At 47.6% G+C, this 23,811-nt stretch overlaps 1 protein-coding gene across 4 annotated transcripts in view; it reads left to right on the forward strand.

The window, feature by feature from the left end:
* Positions 1 to 23,811, forward strand: part of LOC141160982 (parvalbumin beta-like) — an 83,293-nt gene that overhangs the window by 53,707 nt on the left and 5,775 nt on the right. For 2 of the 4 annotated variants that reach the window (XM_073645777.1, XM_073645776.1), the window contains 3 exons: positions 3,874 to 3,945; positions 5,262 to 5,394; positions 8,651 to 8,760. In XM_073645777.1, the coding sequence (XP_073501878.1) occupies positions 3,885 to 3,945; positions 5,262 to 5,394; positions 8,651 to 8,760 (304 nt within the window). In that variant the 5' untranslated portion in view covers positions 3,874 to 3,884. The remainder of the gene's footprint in view (positions 1 to 3,873; positions 3,946 to 5,261; positions 5,395 to 8,650; positions 8,761 to 23,811) is intronic. The other 2 variants (XM_073645778.1, XM_073645779.1) reach the window with 1 other exon arrangement.

Here is a 23,811-nt window from a genome sequence, read left to right on the forward strand (position 1 = left end):
AAACAATTTCCATCTGAAAACGCTGGCGGCAGAGGTCACAGTTCATTGGACAACCAAAGAGTACAGGCGAGAGAGACACAAATGAAATCCAGCAGAGGCAGCGAAACACTGTCGAAGTTCTGGGACAGTTTTCTCAGACCCTCCCATCGCACAGGCCATGAGGCGCGGGGTACTCTCACAAGGAGGGAAAAGTTTCGGAAGATGCTGAGGGAGTGTACCTTGCCGACAGTACCAACGTCCGCCGTGATTCCTCTGTGCCTTATAATTATTGGGTATCCAAGCTAGCCACGTGGCATGAACTGGCTCTCTACGCCTTGGAGGTCCTGGCCTGCCTTGCCGCTAGCGTTTTGTCAGAGCAGGTTTTTAGTGCCGCTGGTGGAATTATAACTGATAGGCGCATCTGCCTGTCAACTGAAAATGCCGACAGGCTGACTCCTATAAAAATGAACAAGGGCTGAATTGGGCCAGACTTCTCAACACCACTGAATAATAGTAGTGTAGCATAAACTCAAATACAGTGTCTTTTTTTTGGGAGGTCTAACTCTATTCCCATGCACCTCTGTCTTCACACCCAGATATGGGTATATGCTTCCTGATTCTGTCTTTTTGCTCTTGTCCTCCTCCTTCTCCTCATCCTCAGCCTCCACCACCATATCACCTCAATATTTACCATATCACCATATCTACGTCTCTTGCAAGAAGCATTGGTGTGCCTCCAAATTTTTGGCAGCCGTTGAATTCACTGCATAGGCAAACAGTATGGGAGACCCACTTCCTAATAATGGGAACATTGTTTTCAGGAGGCCCTCTGACCTCTACATCTCTTGCAAGGGGCATTGCAGTTCCTCCAAATTTTGGGCAGCCATTGCATTCACGGCATAGGCAAACAGTATGGGAGAGTGTCATAAAAATATTAAGGATTTCTCTTTCCCCCATGAAGCCTTCATAAATGAAACAGGATGTGTCTAATCATGTCTCACACACAACATGGCCAGATAGAATAGTAAAATGTTAAAATGACATTTACCGGTGAATGTATTTTTCACCGTTGAACGCAATGCAAATGTGCAAAAACGCATCAAAAACGCTACATGTGAACATAGCCAATGGTGTAGAGAAGCATTTTTGTTTTTGGTTATTTATTTTGCCTTGTATACAAGTCATTACCCTGGAAAGTGTAACATCCCTGGCGGCGTGCTTGCATAGTGCACCACCTCCCACTATGCAAGATCGCAATCTTACCCTTCAGTCCAGTCTGCAAGCCTTTCGCCTGTTCATGCTGTGTGCATGCCTCTGGTCTGATTGCTTAGGGCGGCGGCCCGGTTACTTCCTGATTCTTATAGCTGCTGTGGGCGCACTCCTAATGCGTCCCCAGCCTATTGCTGTGAGTCACTGGATATTTAAACCCACTCCACCCTGAAGGAGGTGCCTGAGCAATGCTAACATTCAGTGTGCTCCTTGATTCTGAAGTTGCCAGGTCCAGTTCTACCTCTTGTCTGTTTCCGCCATTTCTGGGGGCCGCATACCCAGACCTGTTACCTGTGACTTCTTGTCTGTTTCTGCCAGTTCTGGGGGCTGCATACCCAGGCCCGTTCCTGTATCTCGTTACAGTGCCAGTTCCTGTCTGAACTGTCTCCTAGCCTGTTACCTGTTTGACTCTATGTCCGTACCTTCCCTTTTCCTGCAGTGTCTGAACCTGCACCTAACTACAACTCGTTGTCTCTGTACTTCTGTTTGTGAGTTTAGAGTGCACTCGCTACTTTATTGTAAGTACCTTGTGTGTATCTGGTTCTGCTTGTCCCTTTTCCCTTCCTCCGTATCTACCTCCTGTGTTCTAACCATCTTCCTGTATGTTCCAGTCTGTTCCATGTGAACAGCGCCCTGTCCTTTCTGCTTGCTCACCACTCCAGCGGTTTCTCTCTGCTCCGCCTTGATAACCGCTCCGGCGGTTCCTCTCTGCTCCGCCTTGTTCACCGCACCTGCGGTTTCGCTCTACTTGCTCACCGCTCCAGCGGTTCCCCTCTGCTCTGCCTTGTTCACCGCTCTGGCGGTTCTGCTCTGCTCTGCCTTGCTCACCGCTCCGGCGGTACCTCTCTGCTCTGCCTTTCCCACTGCTCCAGCGGTTCCTCTCTGGTCTGCCTTGTCCACCGCTCCGGCGGTTCCTCTCTACTCTGCCTTGTTCACCGCATCTGCGGTTTCACTCTGCTTGCTCACCGCACCAGCGGTTCTGCCTTGCCCACCGCTCCGGCGGTTCCCCTCTGCTCTGCCTTGTTCACCGCTCCGGCGGTTCCTCTCTGCTCTGCCTTGTCCACCGGACCTGCAGTTTCGCTCTGCTTGCTCACCGCTCCAGTGGTTCCCCTCTACTCTGCCTTGTTCACCGCTGCGGCTATTCTGCTCTGCTCTGCCTTGCTCACCGCTCCGGCGGTTCCTCTCTGCTCTGCCTTGTCTACCGCATCTGCGGCTCTGTTCCAGTATCCCAGTCCGTACTGGACCATATCCAGCCTGCGCTCCAACCTGCTAGTACCTCTCTGTCTGCACGCCAGCCGTGCCTGCCAGTACCTCCCTGTCTGCACTCCAGCCGTGCTTGCCAGTACCCCCCTGTCTGCATACCAGTCGTGCCTGCCAATACCCACCTGTCTGCATACCAGTTGTGCCTGCCAATACCCACCTATCTGTAAGCCAGCCTAACCTGCCTGTTCCTGCATTCTCCGGTGTGGGTCAACAGCCGTGTCCGGGGTCTGACCTAGCAGTAGCACCTGGTCCCTCTGCTTGGTTCCTCCCTGGTGCACGGAGTCGACTGAGCCGCCGTGCGATCTGGTCGGATCGGGTTGATACTTAGTTACGCCCCTCCAGGCACTCCCCGGTTCATGGTACAGCGGGATCACTAATCACGCACACGCCATCAGTCCAGGCGTATGCACAACAGAAAGGATGTTCCTTAACGTTTTTCCCAGGAAAATCCATTTTCGTTTCGTTTTTGTATATTTTATTGTGAGTCAGAGATGCTTCCAGAGGTCTTCGCAATGCTGTTCCCATGTCATTTGAGCACTGTTCCCGTTGATTTGGGCAACTTTTGGGCCCTCTGCAGACTGTCGCGGGGGGAATGGTGCAGCCGGAAAAATGCTCGAGATTCTCATAGACTTACATTGGGCTCGTTACTCGGACTGAGGACTTGAGCACTCCAATTTGCTCTACCCGAGCAACGAGTACCCGAGAATTTTAGTGCTCGCTCATCACTATAAATAACCAAGTCATTAGCCATCAGGCTTTACAGCCCCAGCCTCGGAAGAATTGCTCTGTGAAGGGGGTACTCTATGCTGTGTGTATGATCTGAGGGTGGTGTTTGGAGGGTATGTAACTGGGGTCCCCTAAGGGGGTAAGCACGAGTCACATCTTATCTCCAACTTGGAAGAGTAGAAGAATTGCTACTGAAAAAAAAAGACTATTTCCAATCCTTACCTACAAGGATCAGGCTGGAAGGAGATTTCCTATGATTTTTTGGACTACAATTACTGCAAAGGAATACCTTTTTTTTATCGGCCGACAACATCACTCTGGTTACTTGCAACTCTCATCGCCACAAACCTGGATTGCTTCCTCGTGTCTTAGTCAAAGCAAAGGTGGTGTTTTTGGGAAGGGGTTCAGTGTATTAGGTCTTTATATAAACGTTGTTTGTTACACTGAAATATTGTTACCTTGTTGCAGATTGCTGATTGTAATACTATGGATAGAATGGAGTAGACAATGCCTATCTTCACAAGTGTTGTACTGTACCCACGATTGATATTTGTGCTTCTGCTATGCTATTTTATTCCTTATGTTGCAACTGTACCAGCAAGGTTCAAAATGTCTAACTCATCATTTATCTCTTAGCAGATAAGTAGATGGCTTTTGCAGGTATCCTCAGTGACGCTGACATCTCAGCTGCCATCAAGAGCGCTGAAGGTAATGTACTATCTGTTATCAGCACCTTGGTCTATCATCACTCCTCATCTCCCGAGATAATAGAATTAAGACATCAGGGTCAAGTTAGGAGTTAGATGTCACAGTGCCTCCTGTGGAGGACAGGGTAACTGCTATTATATCTTGCAAGTCCTACCTGATTGTTACTGCAGTTTTAGAGAAGTTTTATGTTGGAAATAGGAAACACATTTACTTTACTCCAAGGTGAATGTCTAATATGCTGAAGAGCAAAACTAATATTCATAGGAAAAGTTTATTAGTGTCCCTGGTTCTGTAAAAACGTATTTATAAATATAATTGCAACTAATATTTCAGTTAATCTAGTGTGCCTGTCTATCTATCTATCGATCTATCTATTGTTCATATATCTTATGCCTATCTTATATTGATCTATTGTATCTATCTATAATCTATCTATCTTACGTCTATTTATCTAATATATATATACAGTATCTTTTATCCATCTTTCTACCCCTCTATCTTATGACTATTTATTTAATAATTTTTTTTATCTTTCATCTGTATTATTTCTATTTATCTAACATATATATACATATATACATATCTTTTCTATGTATTCCTTCTATCTAATGTCTATTTTTCTAATATCTGTCTGTTATATCTATCTATCTATCTATTTCCTCTATCTATCTTATGTATATTTATCTAATATATATTTTTATCTATCTAGGTCTCTATCTAATATCTGTATCTATCTATTGTAGGGGTTTTACTCGCTGGGGTGCGAAGGGAGGAAAACAGGAGGCATGTTCCTCTAAAAGTTCATATGGGTTTATTGCTTCATAAACCCACAAGCAAAACAGAAAAGCAAATGGCATTGAGATCAGGCAAACAAAATAGACATCCTTAGCAAGTCTCTGCTCACTCAGGCCTGTGTGGCACACAAGCTGGGGTAGCATCCAGTGTCCTGGCTTGGTCTGAAGACAAACACACAGGAGGCATTCTCCCTCCAAGCACACAGACCATGTGGCAAACAGCTTCCATTTTATAGGCTGTTAATCACACACAGTGGTGAGGTATGTGGGTTGCTGCATCCGCCCATCTCTCCTAGTAGCCCGTACCCCGGCTCCCAGGTGCAACAATTAGTCCTCGTAGTTCACGCAAGCACTAGAGTAAATACACCGGGTTACATCACAGAGAACAGCCATCTCTCTGATACATACCTCCCATCGACTACACGACCATTAGCCACCTTACAGTATCTATTGATCTATCTATGTCTCTATCTATCTATTTTTAATCTATCAATCCAAACTTCCCAATCATTTCCTTTTCAGTCAAGGAATCCTTCAACTACAAAACTTTCTTTGCCAAATCTGGTCTGAGAAGCAAGGCCCGGACTGAAGTCAGGAAAGTCTTTGAAATCCTGGACATAGACAAGAGTGGATTCATTGAGGAAAGTGATGCGAAGTGAGTAATGACGTAACCACCAATGGAACAAATTGGAGGGAGGGAAAGATAAAAGTCTCACCATCCATGTATTATAAGTAGGAGATCTGTAGCTATGAATTAAATCTCAGCCCTAATTATTGATAATTGTCAGATATAGATGAGCAGAGACCACTCCCCTCTGGTTCATAGCTGCCTGCACTTTGTAGCAAATATATTTGTGAGCTCTATGTCTGCAGGACGTGTCATCTGGCAGTGTACTATACAAATGTAGCATAGAAGTGTACAGCTCTGAATTAGTCCTGAATTGAACCTGAAGGGAACTGAAGGTAGCTGGATACTCAGCCACAGTAAACAATGTTCCTGTTTGTCTTCACTCTCTCCTCTATAGTCCTTCACTTTCTACTAACCCTTCTAATCCCTACTCCTAGTTAGGAACTCTTCATCTCTTCCTCCATCCTCCCTTTCCACTTCACCTCCTCCTCAGAACTATTCCTTAACATACAATCCTGCATCTCTAAGCACAGACAGCCACCTCATGCCCTCTCCTTCTCCCACCTGCTAACACTTTCTCTGCTCCTCCTCACTGCCGGCGATAGCTCTCCAAATCCCGCCCCCCCCTTCACCATATCCTCACAGTCACCTGTACAATTCATCCTAGATCAAGCACACATTTCCGCAACCTCTCTAACCTTATATCCATCCACCCAGCCCCTGCTTCCCCACTACCACTATCAGGAGCTCTATGGAACACTCGCTCCATCCACAACAAACTTTCATACATCCATGATCTTTTCATAACCAACAAACTTTCCTTCCTCGCCATCACCGAAACCTGGCTCACCGCCTCTCCAGCTGCACTTTTGTATGGCGGATTACACCTATCCCACACCTCCCACACCAGCTGCAAGCATGGTGGAGGAGTTGGGTTTCTACTGTCAGACAACTGCTCCTTCTCACATCTCCCACTGCCACCCTCCGTTACCCTCCCTTCTTTTGAAGTGCACTGTGTGCACATTTACTCCCCCTCCAACCTCCAACTGGCTGTCATTTACCAACCCACAGGGCCAGCCACCACCTTCTTAGACCACTTCACCACCTGGCTATTTCACTTCCTTTCCGCTGACATCCCCACTATCATCATGGGCGATTTCAACATCCCCATTGACTCTCCCCACTCATCTGTCTCTAAGCTTCTATACCTCACTTCCTCCTTTGGCCTTGCTCAATGGTCTTCAGCCCCCACTCACAAAGATGGCCACACACTGGACCTCATCTTCACCCACCTCTGTTCCCTATCCAACCTTTCTAACTCTCCTCTCCCTCTGCATTCATCTCAGCTGAAGACTTTGCCTCATTCTTCAAGCAGAAGATTGACAACATAAGACAAAGCCTTTGCCATAAGTCCCCACAGTCCCTCCTCACAGCTGCTCAACTCTCCTTCTCCAAAACCAGCTTCTCATCCATCAAGGAAGATCAACTTTACTCTTTACTCTCCAAGTCACATCTCACCACCTGTGAACTTGACCCAATCCCGTCCCACCTCATCCCTAACCTCACCACAGTCTTCATCCCAATCCTATCCCACCTTTTCAACCTGTCACTAACAACTGGTGTCTTCCCCTTATGCTTCAAACATGCCTGGATCACATCCATCCTCAAAAAGCCATTGCTTGACCCATCCTCTCTGTCTAGCTATCGCCCCATATCACTTCTCCCCTATGCCTCAAAACTACTAAAACAACATGTCCATCTTGAACTGTCCTCCTACCTCTCGTCCTACTCCCTCTTTGACCGCCTCCAATCTGGCTTCCGACTGTATCATTCTACTGAAACTGCCCTGACTAAAGTCACCAACGACCCCTACTGACTGCCAAATCCAAGCGACACTACTCTGTCCTTCTCCTTCTGGACCTGTCATCTACCTTTGACACAGTAGACCACTCCCTATTACTACACACTCTCTCATCTCTCGGCATCACAGACTTGGCCCTATCTTGGATCTCCTCATACCTGACAGACAGGACATTCAGTGTCTCCCATTCACACACCACCTCCTCATCTTGCCCCCTATCTGTCGGTGTCCCCCAAGGCTCAGTTCTAGGACCCCTGCTCTTCTCCATCTACACCTTCAGCCTTGGACAGCTCATAGAGTCTCATGGCTTTCAGAATCACCTCTATGCCGATGACACACAGATCTACCTCTCCGGACCTGATATCACCTCCTTACTAACCAGAATCCCACAATGTCTGTCCACTATTTCATCTTTCTTCTTTGCTAGATTCCTAAAACGTAATATGGATAAAACTGAATTCATCATCTTTCCACCATCTCGCTCAACCCCTCCACCTGACCTATCTATCAAAGTCAATGGCTGTCCACGCCCCCGAGTCCTGCAAGCTTACTGCCTCAGGGTAACCCTTGACTCTGATCTCTCCTTTAAGCCCTTTCCACTTCCTGCCGACTCCAACTCAAAAATATTTCCCAGATCTGCACATTCCTCCACTATGAATCTGCAAAAACACTAGTGCACGTCCTCATCATCTCTCGCCTCAACTACTACAACATCCTGCTCTGTGGTCTCCCTTCTAAAACTCTCACACCCCTGCAAAATATCCTAAACTCTGCTGCCCGACTAATCTACCTGTTCCCCGCTATGCCCCGGCCTCTCCTCTCTGTCAATCCCTTCACTGGTTCCCCATTGCCCAGAGACTCCAGTTCAACACTCTAACCATGTCATATGAAGCCACCCACAACCTGTCTCCTCCATATATCTGTGACCTAGTCTCCCAGTACATACCTGCATGCAACATTCGATCCTGACAAGATCTCCTGCTCTACTCCCCTGTTATCTCCTCTTCACACAATCGCATACAAGATTTCTCCCATGCATCCCCCCTACTCTGGAACTCTCGCCTACCGTGGAAACCTTCAAAAGAAACCCGAAGACTCACCTCTTCAGACAAGCCTACAACATGCAGTAAATATCGCTCCACCATACTGCTGCACGACCAGCTCCACCCCCACCTACTGTATCCTCACCCATCCCTTGTAGATTGTGAGCCCTCGTGGGCAGGGTTCTCGTTCCTCCTGTACAAGTTGCTGACTCATTTTTGTTCAAATTATTGTACTTGTTGTTTGCTATGCCCTTTTAAACATGCAAATTGCCATGGAATTAATGGCGCTATAATAATAAATAATAATAATAAGGGGTCTATGTATATGGATCTCTAGAGTTCCTCTGCTACATTGTGACTCTCCCTTTCTCATATCTAGACTGCTCATGAAGAAGTTCAGTAATAATGCCAGAAAACTGACCGACTCTGAAACAAAGAACTTAATGTCTGCTGGTGACTCAGATGGTGACGGCAAAATTGGATTGGACGGTAAATATGGAAAAGTCTATTTTATATGTGAAATATGGATTTTTTTCAGACTTATAATGGGGTTTTTGATAGTATAGCATTATAGGGTTGATGTCATTAGTTCTTCACGAGGCAGCAATAAATAAAGCTGTCAATCTCTAGTTGCAGCTTTGTGATATTTCAGTACACTTTAACTTATAAGGTAACCACTAGTGATGAGCGATCATGCTCGCTACTGCTCGGTGCTCACCCGAGCATCTCAGTGCTCCAGTTGCTCGGCAGGAACTCTGGTCCCCTCCCTGCATGTTTGGCACTCTTTACAGGGCCAATGAGCATGCAGTGATTGTCTGCCACTCACTGTAAAGCCATAGCCATGGTGGTTGTGGAATTACAGTGATTGGCTGGCCGCTCAGCATCATCAGGTCTATATCAGACCTGGCGCCGCCGTGCTCGTTACAGTCACTCTGGAATCAGACCGTGTAGGGAGAGGTGCTACCTGAGCTAGGGAGTAGTGTTGAGCCACCCCCGTAGTGTTCGAGTTCGGTTCTAGAAACACATAGAAAACACCTTCAAAGGTGTCCAAAAGCTGACAAACTGCTCTGAAGACACAACTAACACATGGAAAAGTGACAAGTACATATAGTCATGCGAAAAGAAAAGAGGTGGAGGAGTAAAAGGAGGGGAAGACACAGATATAGGCATGTCATGCCCTTCTAAAATCCAAAAAGTGAGAAGCCGACACGTTCAGTCCGCTCCTGCCCGTGCCACCTCCGTGTCGCCGGGTTTGTGCCAGAGCCGCGGTGAACCCTGACGGCCAGCCCCCCTCTCCCAATACTGGTGCCTGTCCGCTGGTGGGTCGAGCGAGCCCCCCTGTGGTGGAGGCAGCTCTAAGCTTTTTAATTTAAATTGTCTCTCTAATTTGAATGAATACACTTTAAATCCATTTACAAGGATCTATTGGAGGGCAATTCTCATGCCAGCAGCCACGTAATTCCAGCTCCAGTAGCGTCCACTAAAGCTGCTGCAGTTAAAAAGCTTTTATAAGGATCGAGCTCAGCTGTCCACCGCAAGGCATCCTACTGCCAGTCCCAGCCCCTATGCCTTGGGGTGCCTCCTGATGCTCTTCACTGAGTATCCCGTGGTCCCGAAGCATTTCCTTTGAAAAAATTAAGTGTCAAAACTACAGGTGGTGTAGCTTGCTTAACAGCCGGGATAATCCGCTGACTAGCAGACACTGCTACTAGGCACAAAGTATTTCCTGGGCTAGATGCAGTTAAAAATTTGTAATTAGATACTCTCGTTGGATGCTGAGAAAGCATTCCATAGAGTCTCCTGGCACGCCATATATGATTCTCTTAAAAGCTTGGGGTAGGGGTCTAGGGGACCCTTTTATAGCCAAAATCACGGCCCTGTATCGCAATACGTCACCTAGGCTGAAGATAAATGGAACTGTATTACCCTGAGGGCTCGGTTGCTACAGAGGTATTGCACCTCACCCAGAGGTGTGATATCAAACTCTCAGGTAAGGATGGAGTGTGGATCAGGACCCGACACCTGCATGCATTACACCACATTGCCGTGGGGCAGGGCGACCAATATGCCCCTGAGATGGGCACGACAGTCCCTGTCCCTGGCTGGAGTGGGGGGAGGGAACACTGAGGAAGGGGAACCCTGTAGTGCAGGAGCAGGGAGGAAGCAGTTCCTGGGTGCATTGAGAAGGGATTATAAAAGGTGGGCACCATCTTAGTTCAGTGCAGAGAAGTCTGAGCAGAAGTGGCAGGGAGCAGGGGCTCTGCATGAGCTCTGCTCCGGAGGTGGGCCTAGTAACAGAGGCCCAGGCCTGGAAGAGGGAGAAGGAAGGAAGAGGAGCGGAGAAGGATCCAGGAACGAGGAATGAAGGGATCCCAGGGGTGCGGACGGGCGAGTCGCCACCGCACGCCCGAATCCACCTGCGTGGAGGGGTCAGGCCAAAGGGGGAGACCGGTCCCCGAAACTAGTGGAGGCAGGAAACGACCCTCAGCTAGAAACTGGAGGCTGTGACATTTTATGTGGCGCAGCCCCTCGCTACACCCGCTAGGAAGGCACCACATAGGGTCAGGGAAACTGGCGCCAAGTTTACCAAGAGGAGGCCCGAGGCAGCCGGACAGAAGGGTTGGTAAGAAAGGCCAGACAAAGGACACACAAAGGGGGTCCTGTGAAGCGCTCCAAAGTTATCTGGGAGTTGTCTGAGCCCCTCACCTGGTGAGCACAGTACGACGTGGGCAGCCGTTACCTGCAGACGTGGTCTGGATAATAAGAACTGTGAGTAAAGGCCCTGGACTGCATCACTGACTCCGTGTCATTACTGCTGCTGCCCTGCACCATCACCCCCATCCTCCGCATACACTGCCCTGAGGCTATACTCCTCCCGTGGGGAGTTATTCTACGCTCTGCTGCACCCACAACACCAGCCTCAGCGGTCTGCCCTGGAGCGGCGGTTCACTCTGACCGCAATCCACGGGTGGCGTAGTCGGACATTTAAACATCAAAACCACATAAATAGTTCCGCCACTGGTTTGACCGCCCTGAGCCACGGAACCGGGTCGCCGCCACGGAGACTACAACCACCAGCATCCACCAAAAAGGGTCCGGCTCCGGGTGTCCCAAGGCCCAGGGGGCGCGTCAGAACATTTTCATCACCTTTCACAATCACCAATGGGACAAGGCAGGGATGTTCTCTGTCCCCTCTCTTATACATCCTAGTGACAGAGCACCTGCTCTCATCAATTCGCCATAACTCCAATATTAGGTGGATTGAGGTGGGAGGCACCGAGTACAAGTGCTCTCTATTTGCTGATGATGTCCTAGTATATATCACTCAATCACATATATCCATCCATGCTGTTATGGCTGAAATAGATCACTTTGTTACATGGTCAAATTTTAAAATCAATGCAGCGAAGTCTGAGGCCCTCGATGTCTCCCTCCCCAAATCCATATAGGATTCCATCCAGTCCAACTTTCCCTTTGCCTGGCCCTCACAGGGTATCAAATACTTAGGAATTCCTATTCATAGAGACCTCTCCCATCTATGTTATCTTAATTTTGGGCCCTTTATTGAACAACTCCATACAGACCACGGTTGGCAAGTTAGAACTGTAAGATTCACTACGTGAACCACTGGTGTTTTGTGGAAAAGCACATGTACACTGTGTTCCAAATTATTATGCAAAAAGTGTTTAGGAGTGATAAGGGAAGAATATGTTTGTTTGTCAGTTAAACTCATTGATGGTGATGTGTGTCAGGGCTCTTTATATCACTGTAAGCAATTGCAGACACCTGTGCTAATTAGTTTGGCAGGTGTGTCCAATGAAAGGCAAGACATTATTAAGCAGCCTACATTTTCTGCCAAAATGGGAAAGAAAAAGGATGTGTTGGCTGCTGAGAAGCAACAAATTGTGGAGTGTTTAGGTCAAGGCATGACTACAATCAACATTGTGCGATGATCAGGATGAAGTGTCTTGGCAATCAAGAAGTATGTAGCTGATTCACAGTACACACGTGTGCGTGCTGATAAGGGCAAATTGAGGACTCTTTCCTACAGGCAATTACGTCAGGTTAAAAGACCAGCGGCAAAAAAGCCTTGTCATAGCAGCAGACAAGTTTTTGAAGCTGCTGGTGCCTCCAACGTCCCCCGAACAACAAGATGCAGGGTCCTTCAGAGGTTTGCAGCTGTGCATACGCCATCCTGTCGACCTCCTCTATCCACTTCACACAAGCAGAAACGGCTCCAGTGGGCCAAACATTACATGAAGACTGATTTCAAAACTGTTTTGTTCACGGATGAGTGCCGTGCAGCGCTCGATGGTCCAGATGGATGGAGTGGAGGATGGCTGGTTGATGGACACCCCACGCAAACACGGCTACAGCGCCAACAAGGAGGAGGTGGAGTAATGTTTTGGGCTGGAATCATGGGGAGAGAGATTGTCGGCCCCTTTAGGATCCCTGAAGGCGCTAAAGATGAATTCCATAATGTATGTGGATTTTCTCAAACAGCACTTCCTGCCATGGTTCAAGAAGAAGAACCGTGTATTTCACAGCAAGATCATTTTTTTGCATGATAATGCACCATCTCATGCTGCACATAAAACATCTGCATCTCTGGCTGATATGGGCATAAAAGGGGACAAACTTATGGTGTGACTCCCATGCTCCCCTGACCTCTACCCCATTCAGAACCTCTGGAGCATCATCAAAAGGAGTGTCTATGATGGCGGGAGGCAGTTCACATCCAGTAGTCAGGATTATTTCTAATTCTCCCAATTCGAGGGTCATGTTGCAGGTAGTGCAGCAAGAAGGCACTCATGTGTGTTGCGCATCCAGGAGCACCAAGTCCCTGTTGTGTTGGTGGCGAGGTAACAATCATGCTTCCTTCCTCTGTCCTCTCCCCCCGACCTCGCACAACAGAAATGTGATCAAGGTCTCCCTCATCTGATGAGTCTTCCATCAGTTCGTCCTCCACTTCTTCCTGGGCTCCTGCACCTTCCTCACTAGTTTGGCTGCTACCATGCGCCCTGGTTAAACCATCTCCCCCACCCTTACATGCCTGCCGCCTTGGTGCTGCCGACCGTCTGGACCTTGCAGATGTTAGCCCTTCCGCATACAACTCCTCCCCCTCTACTTCCTCCACCTCCTCTTGTGCCACCACCTGACTCCGAATTCTGTTTAACATGTGCTCCAGCATGTAAATCACCGGAATAGTCATGCTGATAATGGCATCGTCAGCACTAAACATTTTCGTCGCCATTTCAAAACTGTGCAGAAGGGTGCATAGGTCCCTGATCTGAGAACAATCCTCCAGCGTGATTTGCCCCACGTCTGGATCTCGTTGGCCCAGGCTATACGTCAGAACGTATTGCACCAGGGCTTGTCGGTGCTGCCACAGTCGCTGCAACATGTGCAGAGTTGAATTCCACCGGGTAGGCACATCGCATTTTAGCCGGTGAAGTGGCAGGCCCAACGACTTCTGTAGAGATGTAAGTCGCTGAGCTGCGGGATGCGAACGGCGGAAGTGAGCACACAGCAACCGTGCCCTCTGCAGAAGGCCATCTAGTCTGGGATAGTGGGCTAAAAATTGCTGGACAACCAGGTTCAACACGTGAGCCATACAAGGCACGTGTGTGACATTGCCCCGGCGAAGGGCCGCACCCAGGTTTGCAGCATTGTCGCACACGTCCTTCCCTGGTTTCAGGTCCAGTGGAGACAACCATTCATGAAATTGGTTCTCCAGAGCTGATCACAACTCCTCAGCTGTGTGACTCACATTTCCCAGACATTTCAAAGTAAAAACCGCCTGATGACGTTGAGCCCTACTGCCAGCATAGTAAGGAGGTGTGCAGGATCCCTTCTGCGCAGTTAGAAAGCTTGTGGCATGACCAGACAGGCTTTGGGTGCAGGTGGAAGACCGAGAGGAGGTTGAGGAGGCAGAAGCAGTGGAGGAACTTTGACATAAAGAGGATTGACGCACAACTCGTGGGGACGGCAAGACTTGGACAGCAGCCCCTTGTCCTGCTGTCACCAGAGTTACCCAGTGCCCAGTCAGCGACATGTAACGCCCCTGTCCATGCCTACTCGTCCAAGTGTCTGTGGTGAAATGCACCCTGTCACACACAGAGTTTCTCAAAGAAGCGGTGATGTTGTGTGCGACATGCTGGTGGAGCGCAGGCACACCTTTCTTTGAGAAGTAGTGCCGACTGGGCATCTGGTACTGGGGCACTGCGACGGACATAAGGTCTTGAAAATCCTCTGTGTCCACCAGGCGGAAAGGCAGCATTTCTGTAGCCAAGAGCTTGCAGATGGTGAAATTCAACCTCTTAGCTTTCTCATGGCTAGAAGGAAATGGTCTTTTACTTGTCCACATCTGAGGGACCGAGGGCTGGCTATTGTGCTTAGACGGGGTTGATAAGGGTGTCCCCGGCAAACTGCCGGTCTGTGAGGAAGATGCAGGCGGACATGTTAGGTTGCCTTGATCCAAAGGTGGTGCTATCGATGTCGGACAGCGCTCAACACCAGCTGGTGTTACCACCTCCAAAGAAAATGATGACCTGCCAATCACGCTGGCTGTTGTGGGTAAAGAGGTGGCAGGTCTGCGCCCCAAAACAGGTGTGACTGCTGTCCCCCCAGTCACAGAGGATGAAGAGGCCGCAGATGCACAAGATATGGCAGACGGTGGTTGGCCCGGCCGGCTAGGCCGCATTGTAGCACACTGAGCTTCCCACTGCAACTTATGCTTCATGTCCATGTGCCGGTTCATGCATGAAGTACTCAAACTATGTATTTTTTGGCCTCTACTTAGCTTTTGCTGACAAATGTTACAGATAACACGAGTTGGGTCATCTTTATCGATCTGAAAAAATGCCCAGGCTATGCAAGGCTTAGCACCCATGCGACCTGAAGAGCCACCACGACTTGTGGTGAGAGGCAGAGTTGTGTTTGAGGATGCAGTTGTTGACGTGCTTCCAGTACTACGTCTCTGTCCAGGAAGGCGCAACCTGACCTCGTCGTCACTAGCATCTTCCTCCACCTCCTCTGCTGACCTCATCTCTTGGCTGACTGTGGGTTGACAGTAAGTGGGATCTCCAACCTCATCATCATCACCCTGTGCTTTATCACACCCGTCGTCCTCAGAGCCAACCTGTTCCTGCCCTGACAAAAAACTAAAGTTGTCGCTCCAATCAGGTATTTGAGTCTCATCATCGTCTTCCTCATTGTCTCCACCAACAGGAGTTACAGTTTGGGAATGAGGGTCTACATTATGGTCAGAACCTTCTGCGTCTGGTCCTGGATCCGACTCATAAAGATTCTGGGCATCAGTGCAGATCATTTCCTCGTCTGGATTCACAGAAGCGCTGGAGTCGACCTCTGATTCCCAGGCTATAGTATGAGTAAACAGCTCTGCAGACTCAACCATCTGTTCTACCTCATACTCAGACGGGCAGCTGGAGATTTGGGAGCTGTGAGGAAGCAAGTGCGATTGGGGTGACACCTTTGAGGACTGGAGTATTTGTGATGTTGAAGTTGATGTGGAGGAGAGCCCACTTAAAGGAGCACTTGATATCCGTTGAAGCACCTGCTGTTTTTGTGCCTCATCTGGAATTTGTAGCGATTGGCGTGGCCGTAAGAAAGGGATCTTATCACACTGTCCGCTAAAAGAAGTAGACATTTTAGTTTGGCTGGAAGATGGTCTTTCTTCTGCAGATGTTACTGTTGCTTTAACACCTACCCCACGGACACAACCTTTTTTCCCCTTCCCAACACGCCTATTCCCCTTTCCACCAGCAGCAGGCCTTTTTCCACTCATTTTGGTGGTTAACTAATTCACAGCTCTGGAGTTGTTTGCACAAAAAAACAATGGATGGGAACCGAGCAGAGCTGAGTGGCCAAACTATGGTATTAGGCCAAAACTATTGGCTGGGTTAGATGCAGAAAAAAATTATATTCAATTTGCAACCTGATGGAGGTCAGTATAGATGGACTAATAGAACAAGTCCCACACACAGCTAGAAGCCCAAATATTTTTTCAGAGCTATATGCAGAAAAAAATTATATTCAGTTTGCAACCTGATGGAGGTCAGTATAGATGGACTAATAGAGAAAGTCCCACACACTGCTAGAAGGCCAAATATTTTTTCAGAGCTAGATGCAGAAAAAAATTATTTTCAGTTTGCAACCTGATGGAGGTCAGTATAGATGGACTAATAAAGAAAGTCCCACACACTGCTAGAAGGCCAAATATTTTTTCAGAGCTAGATGCAGAAAAAAATTAAATTCAGTTTGCAACCTGATGGAGGTCTGTATAGATGGATTAATAGAACGAGTCCCACACACAGCTAGAAGCCCAATATTTTTTCAGAGGTAGATGCAGAAAAAAATATATTCGGTTTGCAACCTGATGGAGGTCAGTATAGATGGACTAATACAACAAGTCCCACACACAGCTAGAAGCCCAATATTTTTTCAGAGCTAGATGCAGAAAAAAATTATATTCAATTTGCAACCTGATGGAGGTCAGTATAGATGGAGTAATAGAACAAGTCCCACACACAGCTAGAAGCCCAAATATTTTTTCAGAGCTAGATGCAGATAAAAATTATTTTTAATTTGCAACCTGATGGAGGTCAGTATAGATGGACTAATAGAGAAAGTCCCACACACTGCTAGAAGGCCAAATATTTTTTCAGAGCTAGATGCAGAACAAAATTATATTCAGTTTGCAACCTGATGGAGGTCTGTATAGATGGATTAATAGAACAAGTCCCACACACAGCTAGAATCCCAATATTTTTTCAGAGGTAGATGCAGAAAAAAATATATTCAGTTTGCAACCTGATGGAGGTCAGTATAGATGGACTAATACAACAAGTCCCACACACAGCTAGAAGCCCAATATTTTTTCAGAGCTAGATGCAGAAAAAAATTATATTCAATTTGCAACCTGATGGAGGTCAGTATAGATGGAGTAATAGAACAAGTCCCACACACAGCTAGAAGCCCAAATATTTTTTCAGCGGTAGATGCAGAAAAAAATATATTCAGTTTGCAACCTGATGGAGGTCAGTATAGATGGACTAATACAACAAGTCCCACACACAGCTAGAAGCCCAATATTTTTTCAGAGCTAGATGCAGAAAAAAATTATATTCAATTTGCAACCTGATGGAGGTCAGTATAGATGGAGTAATAGAACAAGTCCCACACACAGCTAGAAGCCCAAATATTTTTTCAGAGGTAGATGCAGAAAAAATTATATTCAGTTTGCAACCTGATGGAGGTCTGTATAGATGGATTAATAGAACAAGTCCCACACACAGCTAGAAGCCCAATATTTTTTCAGAGGTAGATGCAGAAAAAAATATATTCAGTTTGCAACCTGATGGAGGTCAGTATAGATGGACTAATAGAACAAGTCCCACACACAGCTAGAAGCCCAATATTTTTTCAGAGCTAGATGCAGAAAAAAATTATATTCAATTTGCAACCTGATGGAGGTCAGTATAGATGGAGTAATAGAACAAGTCCCACACACAGCTAGAATCCCAAATATTTTTTCAGAGCTAGATGCAGATAAAAATTATTTTTAATTTGCAACCTGATGGAGGTCAGTATAGATGGACTAATAGAGAAAGTCCCACACACTGCTAGAAGGCCAAATATTTTTTCAGAGCTAGATGCAGAAAAAAATTATATTCAGTTTGCAACCTGATGGAGGTCTGTATAGATGGATTAATAGAACAAGTCCCACACACAGCTAGAAGCCCAATATTTTTTCAGAGGTAGATGCAGAAAAAAATATATTCAGTTTGCAACCTGATGGAGGTCAGTATAGATGGACTAATACAACAAGTCCCACACACAGCTAGAAGCCCAATATTTTTTCAGAGCTAGATGCAGAAAAAAATTATATTCAATTTGCAACCTGATGGAGGTCAGTATAGATGGAGTAATAGAACACGTCCCACACACAGCTACAAGCCCAATATTTTTTCAGAGGTAGATGCAGAAAAAAATATATTCAGTTTGCAACCTGATGGAGGTCAGTATAGATGGACTAATAGAGAAAGTCCCACACACTGCTAGAAGGCCAAATATTTTTTCAGAGCTAGATGCAGAAAAAAATTATATTCAATTTTAACCTGATGGAGGTCAGTATAGATGGACTAATAGAATGATGCTATGCCCAAAAGATTTTACTTCACTAAATGCAGTAAAAAAATTGGTATTCTATACACAGGTGGTATATCTTGCAACACAGATAGGCTACTCCACTGACTTACACACTCTGCAATAGGCCAAAAAGGATTAGCTTTGCTAGATTCAGCCAAATGCTGTGAAAAAAACTTGCACAGCACTGGCACAGACCTGCCTGGCAAAAACTGATAGGAACTGATGTAATCTAGTCCTGAAAAGGACTCCAATTACAATTAGTCTTTACTCCCACAACCTATCTATTTAAGAGCACAGACCTGCCTGATAAAAGTCGTAGGAAATGCTGTAACCTAGTCCTTAAAAGGACTGCAATCACAACTATTCCCTACTCCCAAGCTATCTGTAGATTTGTGCGAAAATTGGCTTGAAATTAACAAGGTATAGCGCACACAGCAAGAGCGGTGCCGTCTAACACGTAGCTGCAGCAGTGAGAAAATGGTGGCGACGGGGAAAATGGCTTGGTCTTATAGGGCAAGGACATGTGACATACACTGCCAATGACACATGCCCTTGCTTGTGTGAAAAAAAGCACTTCGCTCCGTGTGTGTGCAGCTGATAGGCTGACAGATTGCACCTCCCCACTGTAAATGCGGGAAAGAGAAAAAAAAATGGAGATCTTCATTATTCCTGCAGAGATCCATCCCCTGCCCCTCCCCCCACCCCGCTGTACACTCAAACTGCGTATTAACATTAATTTTCATCATTACTGAGAAAAAATCCAGTTATGATTTTGGTGCACGAACAGTTATCGAACATAACCTCGAACAGCCGAATTTTTCTCAAATCGTTCGTGTTCGCCGAACGGCTCGAACACCGCCCAAAACAGCTCGAATTTGAGATTGGTGAACAGTTCGAGTAGAACAACGCTCATCTCTACTAGGGAGAGATTTGCTTTGTTCCAGTTAGTGTAGGTATTCCAAACTATATTAGAGACACATATCCATCTCAACAAACAGTCCTTCTGAGGACTAATACATCTGCAGAGATATCAGGCAGGCAGTGTATATAGGCAGGCAGTGTATATAGTAGACTGTAATACATTTAGCACAAGAGGCTCCATTCCAGTTTTATCGGCTACTGCTGTTAGATATTTCTAGAAATAGGCCCAGGTCTCAAGGGCCAGGAATAATTATTTTTTGGATCTTAATCCTCATTATTTGCTTATAAAGCAATCCAGAGAACACTGTTTTTCTGCGCCATTTGCAGAATACAGCCAGGTCCTTTCCATATTACAGCGCTAAAAATCCAGCTATTTAAAACTGTGGTTTGTCCGTCACACGGATCACATATAATTGCGCTGAAAATACTGCCATTTCTGGCCTCCATTACAAATTTGTTTCAGTGTTTCAGTGAATCTATTGATACCAGTTTGCTGTTCAAAATAGTTACCTACAGGCCAGGTATTTAAAACTGTGTTTTCTCAGTCACACGAATCACATATACATTTTCAGAAAATACTGTCATTTCTGGCCTCCATCAAAAAAATTTTCAGTGTGTCAGTGAAACTATTGACACCAGTTTGCTGTTCAAAATAGTTACCTACAGGCAAGGTATTTAAAACTGTGGTTTGTCCGTCACACGGATCACATATAGGTTCGCTCCAAATTCAGGCATTTGTAGTGAGTGTGGAAGATATTGTCCTCAATTTAAAATGGGCAAGGCACGTGGAAAGGGACGGGGAACTGGACGTGATGGTGATGGTGCAAGCAGAGGCCGAGGCTGTGGGCAAGCTGAAATTGTGCCACAACAAACACCCACATCTTCTCGCTCGACCTTCCTGTCCCAATTAATAGGAAACCGCAGAACACCACTATTGAACACAGAGCAGTGTGAAAAGGTTATTGGTTGTGTGTCACCCTGACCTGGATGCCACAAGTGTAATTAAAGCTGTGTCTGAGAGCAAGGGGGAGGTTCTCTAGTCAGGGGAACATTAGCATGCAATGCCTCCTGTCTCAGGCCAGTAGGGGGAGCTGGCTGCCCCTATAAAAGCTGGTACTGGGGGCAGGGTTGGAGAGAACTGGATTGCCTTTTTCAGCTCTGAGACATGTCCCAGAGTGGAGCAGGGACAGAAAGTTGCATTGTAACCTAAGAGGAAGTGTGGCAGGAGGAGAGCCACAAGCCAGAGACAAGAGGCGAAGAGAGCCTGTCTTGGCAGAGAAAAGACTTAACTTTACTAGACTTTGGTGTCTGAGGCTGGAAGGATTCCACATCCCCCAGCAGAGAACCAGTCCGCAAGGGACTGTACATTCCTTAGCCTAAGAAGCCTGGAGGCCCTGCCACAACCGAAGGGACCAGTAAAGACGTACAAGGCTGGGAGCAGAAAGGAACCCACGTCGCAGGCCATACAGGCGAGAAAACACGGAAAGCTCGGAAACGTGGGCTGTTACCCTATAAGAAGGAGATAGCCAGAAGGAGCGCAGAAAGCACGGTAGGCCTACACCTTCACCCTGACCAGGGCCAATTTCCCCATTGCTCTCAGACATCCAGGTCCCCTCCTAGCTGGGACTGTTTATGGGTCAGTTTACCTGTTTCAGTAAAGACCCTGGACTGCAACTTGTTGTCTGTGTGCTCCTTGGTCCTCCAGCACTATCAGCACCGGGACTCTCACTACCATCACTCCCAACATCCACTACACTGCCCTGGGGCCGCACTCTTCCCGTGGGGAGTCACACCATCCCAGCTGCACATATCATCAGCCCCAGCGGTCTGCATGCAGCGGCGATTCCTAATAACCGCAATCCACGGGTGGCGGAGTCGGACATAATCAACAACACATAACGGACTACCACTGGCCTGACCACCCTGAGCCACGGAACCGGGTTGCCACTACTACTCCCATCGTTCCCCCTATTGCCCGGATCCGAGTGCCCCACGGCCCAGGGGGCGAGTCAGTTGGATAGCAGATAATGCTTCCAGTCACTTAGCCACCACCACCACCACCCTGTCTTTCACACGGTCAAGTCTCAGTAGCTGTGAGTCTGGACCACATATTCATCACCCTGAACCTCCTTCCTCCCACCATGCCGAGTGCCCAGAGACAACTGATCCCACACTTGGACACTCCGAAGAGCTATTCACTTTTCCATTTATAGATTCAGGCTTCTCGCTTGGTCCACTTGAAGCAGAGCAAGAGGAGATCGCATGTAGCGATGCCAAAATATTTGAGTAGCCACAGTCACACGAAGGCGACGGTGGGAAAGTGTCACAAGAGGTGGACGATGATGAGACACAATTGCCAGAAAGTCAGAAGGAGGACCAGGGTGCGGAAGTGGAAGACGAAGTGGTGGATGATATAGAAACTGACCCAACCTGGCAGGAGGACATGCAGAGCGAGGAGAGCAGCACACAGGGGGAGGTAGGGAGAGTACCCCAACAGGCAGGAAGAAGCAGTGTGCTGGCCGCAGACAGAAGGTAGGCAACCATTCCCCCTAACACCAATACGAAGGAAGTTGCCAGTACAACTGTTAGGTTTTCCCGAATCTGGTTGTTTTTTAAAGACTCTGCCGATAACCCCAAAAAGGCCATTTGCACCACCTGCCAGGCCAGCATCAGCAGGGGTGGCAGAACTAGCAGCCTGACCACCACCAGCATGATCAGGCACATGGCAGCAAAGCACCCGACTTTGTGGGCCGAACCCCAGTGCCCAGGAACAGTATCTGCAGGTGACACCACTGCTTCTTCCGCTGTTGTGCATGCAAGCCAATCCCCTGTTCATTGTGCAGGCGAAGATGCCTCCTGCCCTGCACCTGTCATTGCACACCCACAACTAGCACCATCAGCAAGCACGTCCTTGTCCAAATGCAGAGTTCAGTTGTCCATACCCAAGTCCTTGAAACGCAAGTGCAAATACACAGCCAACCCCACACAGGCCACACTACTAAATTCCCACATTTCGAAACTGCTTGTGCTCAAAATGTTGCCTTTTAGGCACGTGGAGACGGAAGCTTTACGCTACCTGATGACAGCGGCCGTTCCTCGATACTCGGTCCCCGACTGTGTCCAGGAACAGAGTCTGCGGGTGACACCACTGCTTTTTCCGCTGTTGTGCGTGCAAGCCAATCCCCTATCCATAGTGCATGCAAAGATGCCTCCTGCCCTGCAACTGTCATTGCACACTCTCATGTAGCAGCATCAGGAAGCACGCCAACGTCCTTGTCCCAGCACAGCATTTAGTTGTGCATACCCCAGTCCTTGGAACACAAGCGCAAATATGCAGCCAACACCCCACAGGCCACACTAGTAAATTCCCACATTTCGCGACTGCTTGCGCTCGAAATGTTGCCTTTAGGCTCGTGGAGATGGAAGCATTCCGCAACCTGATGACGGCGGCCGTTCCTCAGTACTCAGTCCCCAGCCGCCACTATTTCTCCTGGTGTCCCGTCCCCACATTACACAAGCACGTGTTCCACAACATTAGCCATGCCCTCAACAACGCAGTTAACGGGAAAGTACACCTAACCACAGACACATGGACAAGTGCTTGTGGGCAGGGAAGGTACATCTCGCTGATGGCACACTGGGTTAACATAGTGGAAGACGGGACCAAGTTGGACCTTGGGACGGAACACGTCCTCCCGACGCCAAGTATTGCAAGCCCTAGGTCAATCAGGGTTTCCCCCACAGTCATCCTGAACCTCATCCTCCTCAGCCTCCTCCTCCTCTTCAAGAAAGAGGGAATTGTGCGGTGTTAGTGAAGCGCTAGAACAACTAGACAGGGGATTAGGTTATAACACACCAACCTTTTATTGTTTAGCACGCTCTCTAACGCCACGACGTGTTTCGATAGCAGACGCTATCTTCCTCAGGTAGATTCTACCTGAGGAAGATAGCGTCTGCTATCGAAATGCGTCATGGCGTTAGAGAGCGTACTAAACAATAAAAGGTTTGTGTGTTATAACCTAATCCCCTGTCTAGTTGTTCTAGCGCTTCACTAACACCGCACAATTCCCTCTTTCTTGATTGCTAATCTCCCCTGTGGAGAGCGGTGGAAGCTGCTGTGTTTACAACTAGCTCACTACAGGACCTGCCGTGATGTCATTGTGGAACGCCCACTTCGGTCACACGGTCCTGGTCATGTGACTGCTGAAGCAGACAGAAACTCCCTACAGCAGTTCATCATACAGACTCCCACCTGGAAGCGTTTTCCCTTGTTGTGCGGGGCTCCTTTGCACAACAGGACCAGGTGAGTGGTCACAACATCTCCCCCTTCATTCCCCCCCCCAAACCTCAGGCTCTTCACCATTGGCGCTCTTACTGCTTTTGTTTTCCTCCTCCTCTTCAGCCTCCATCTCCGAAATGACCACATCAGTCACAAGCTGGAAGCACTGC

This window comes from Phyllobates terribilis, unplaced genomic scaffold, assembly GCF_046119375.1.
Source record: "Phyllobates terribilis strain yellow unplaced genomic scaffold, ASM4611937v1 Scaffold_9__5_contigs__length_417890890, whole genome shotgun sequence".
NCBI lineage: Eukaryota > Metazoa > Chordata > Amphibia > Anura > Dendrobatidae > Phyllobates > Phyllobates terribilis.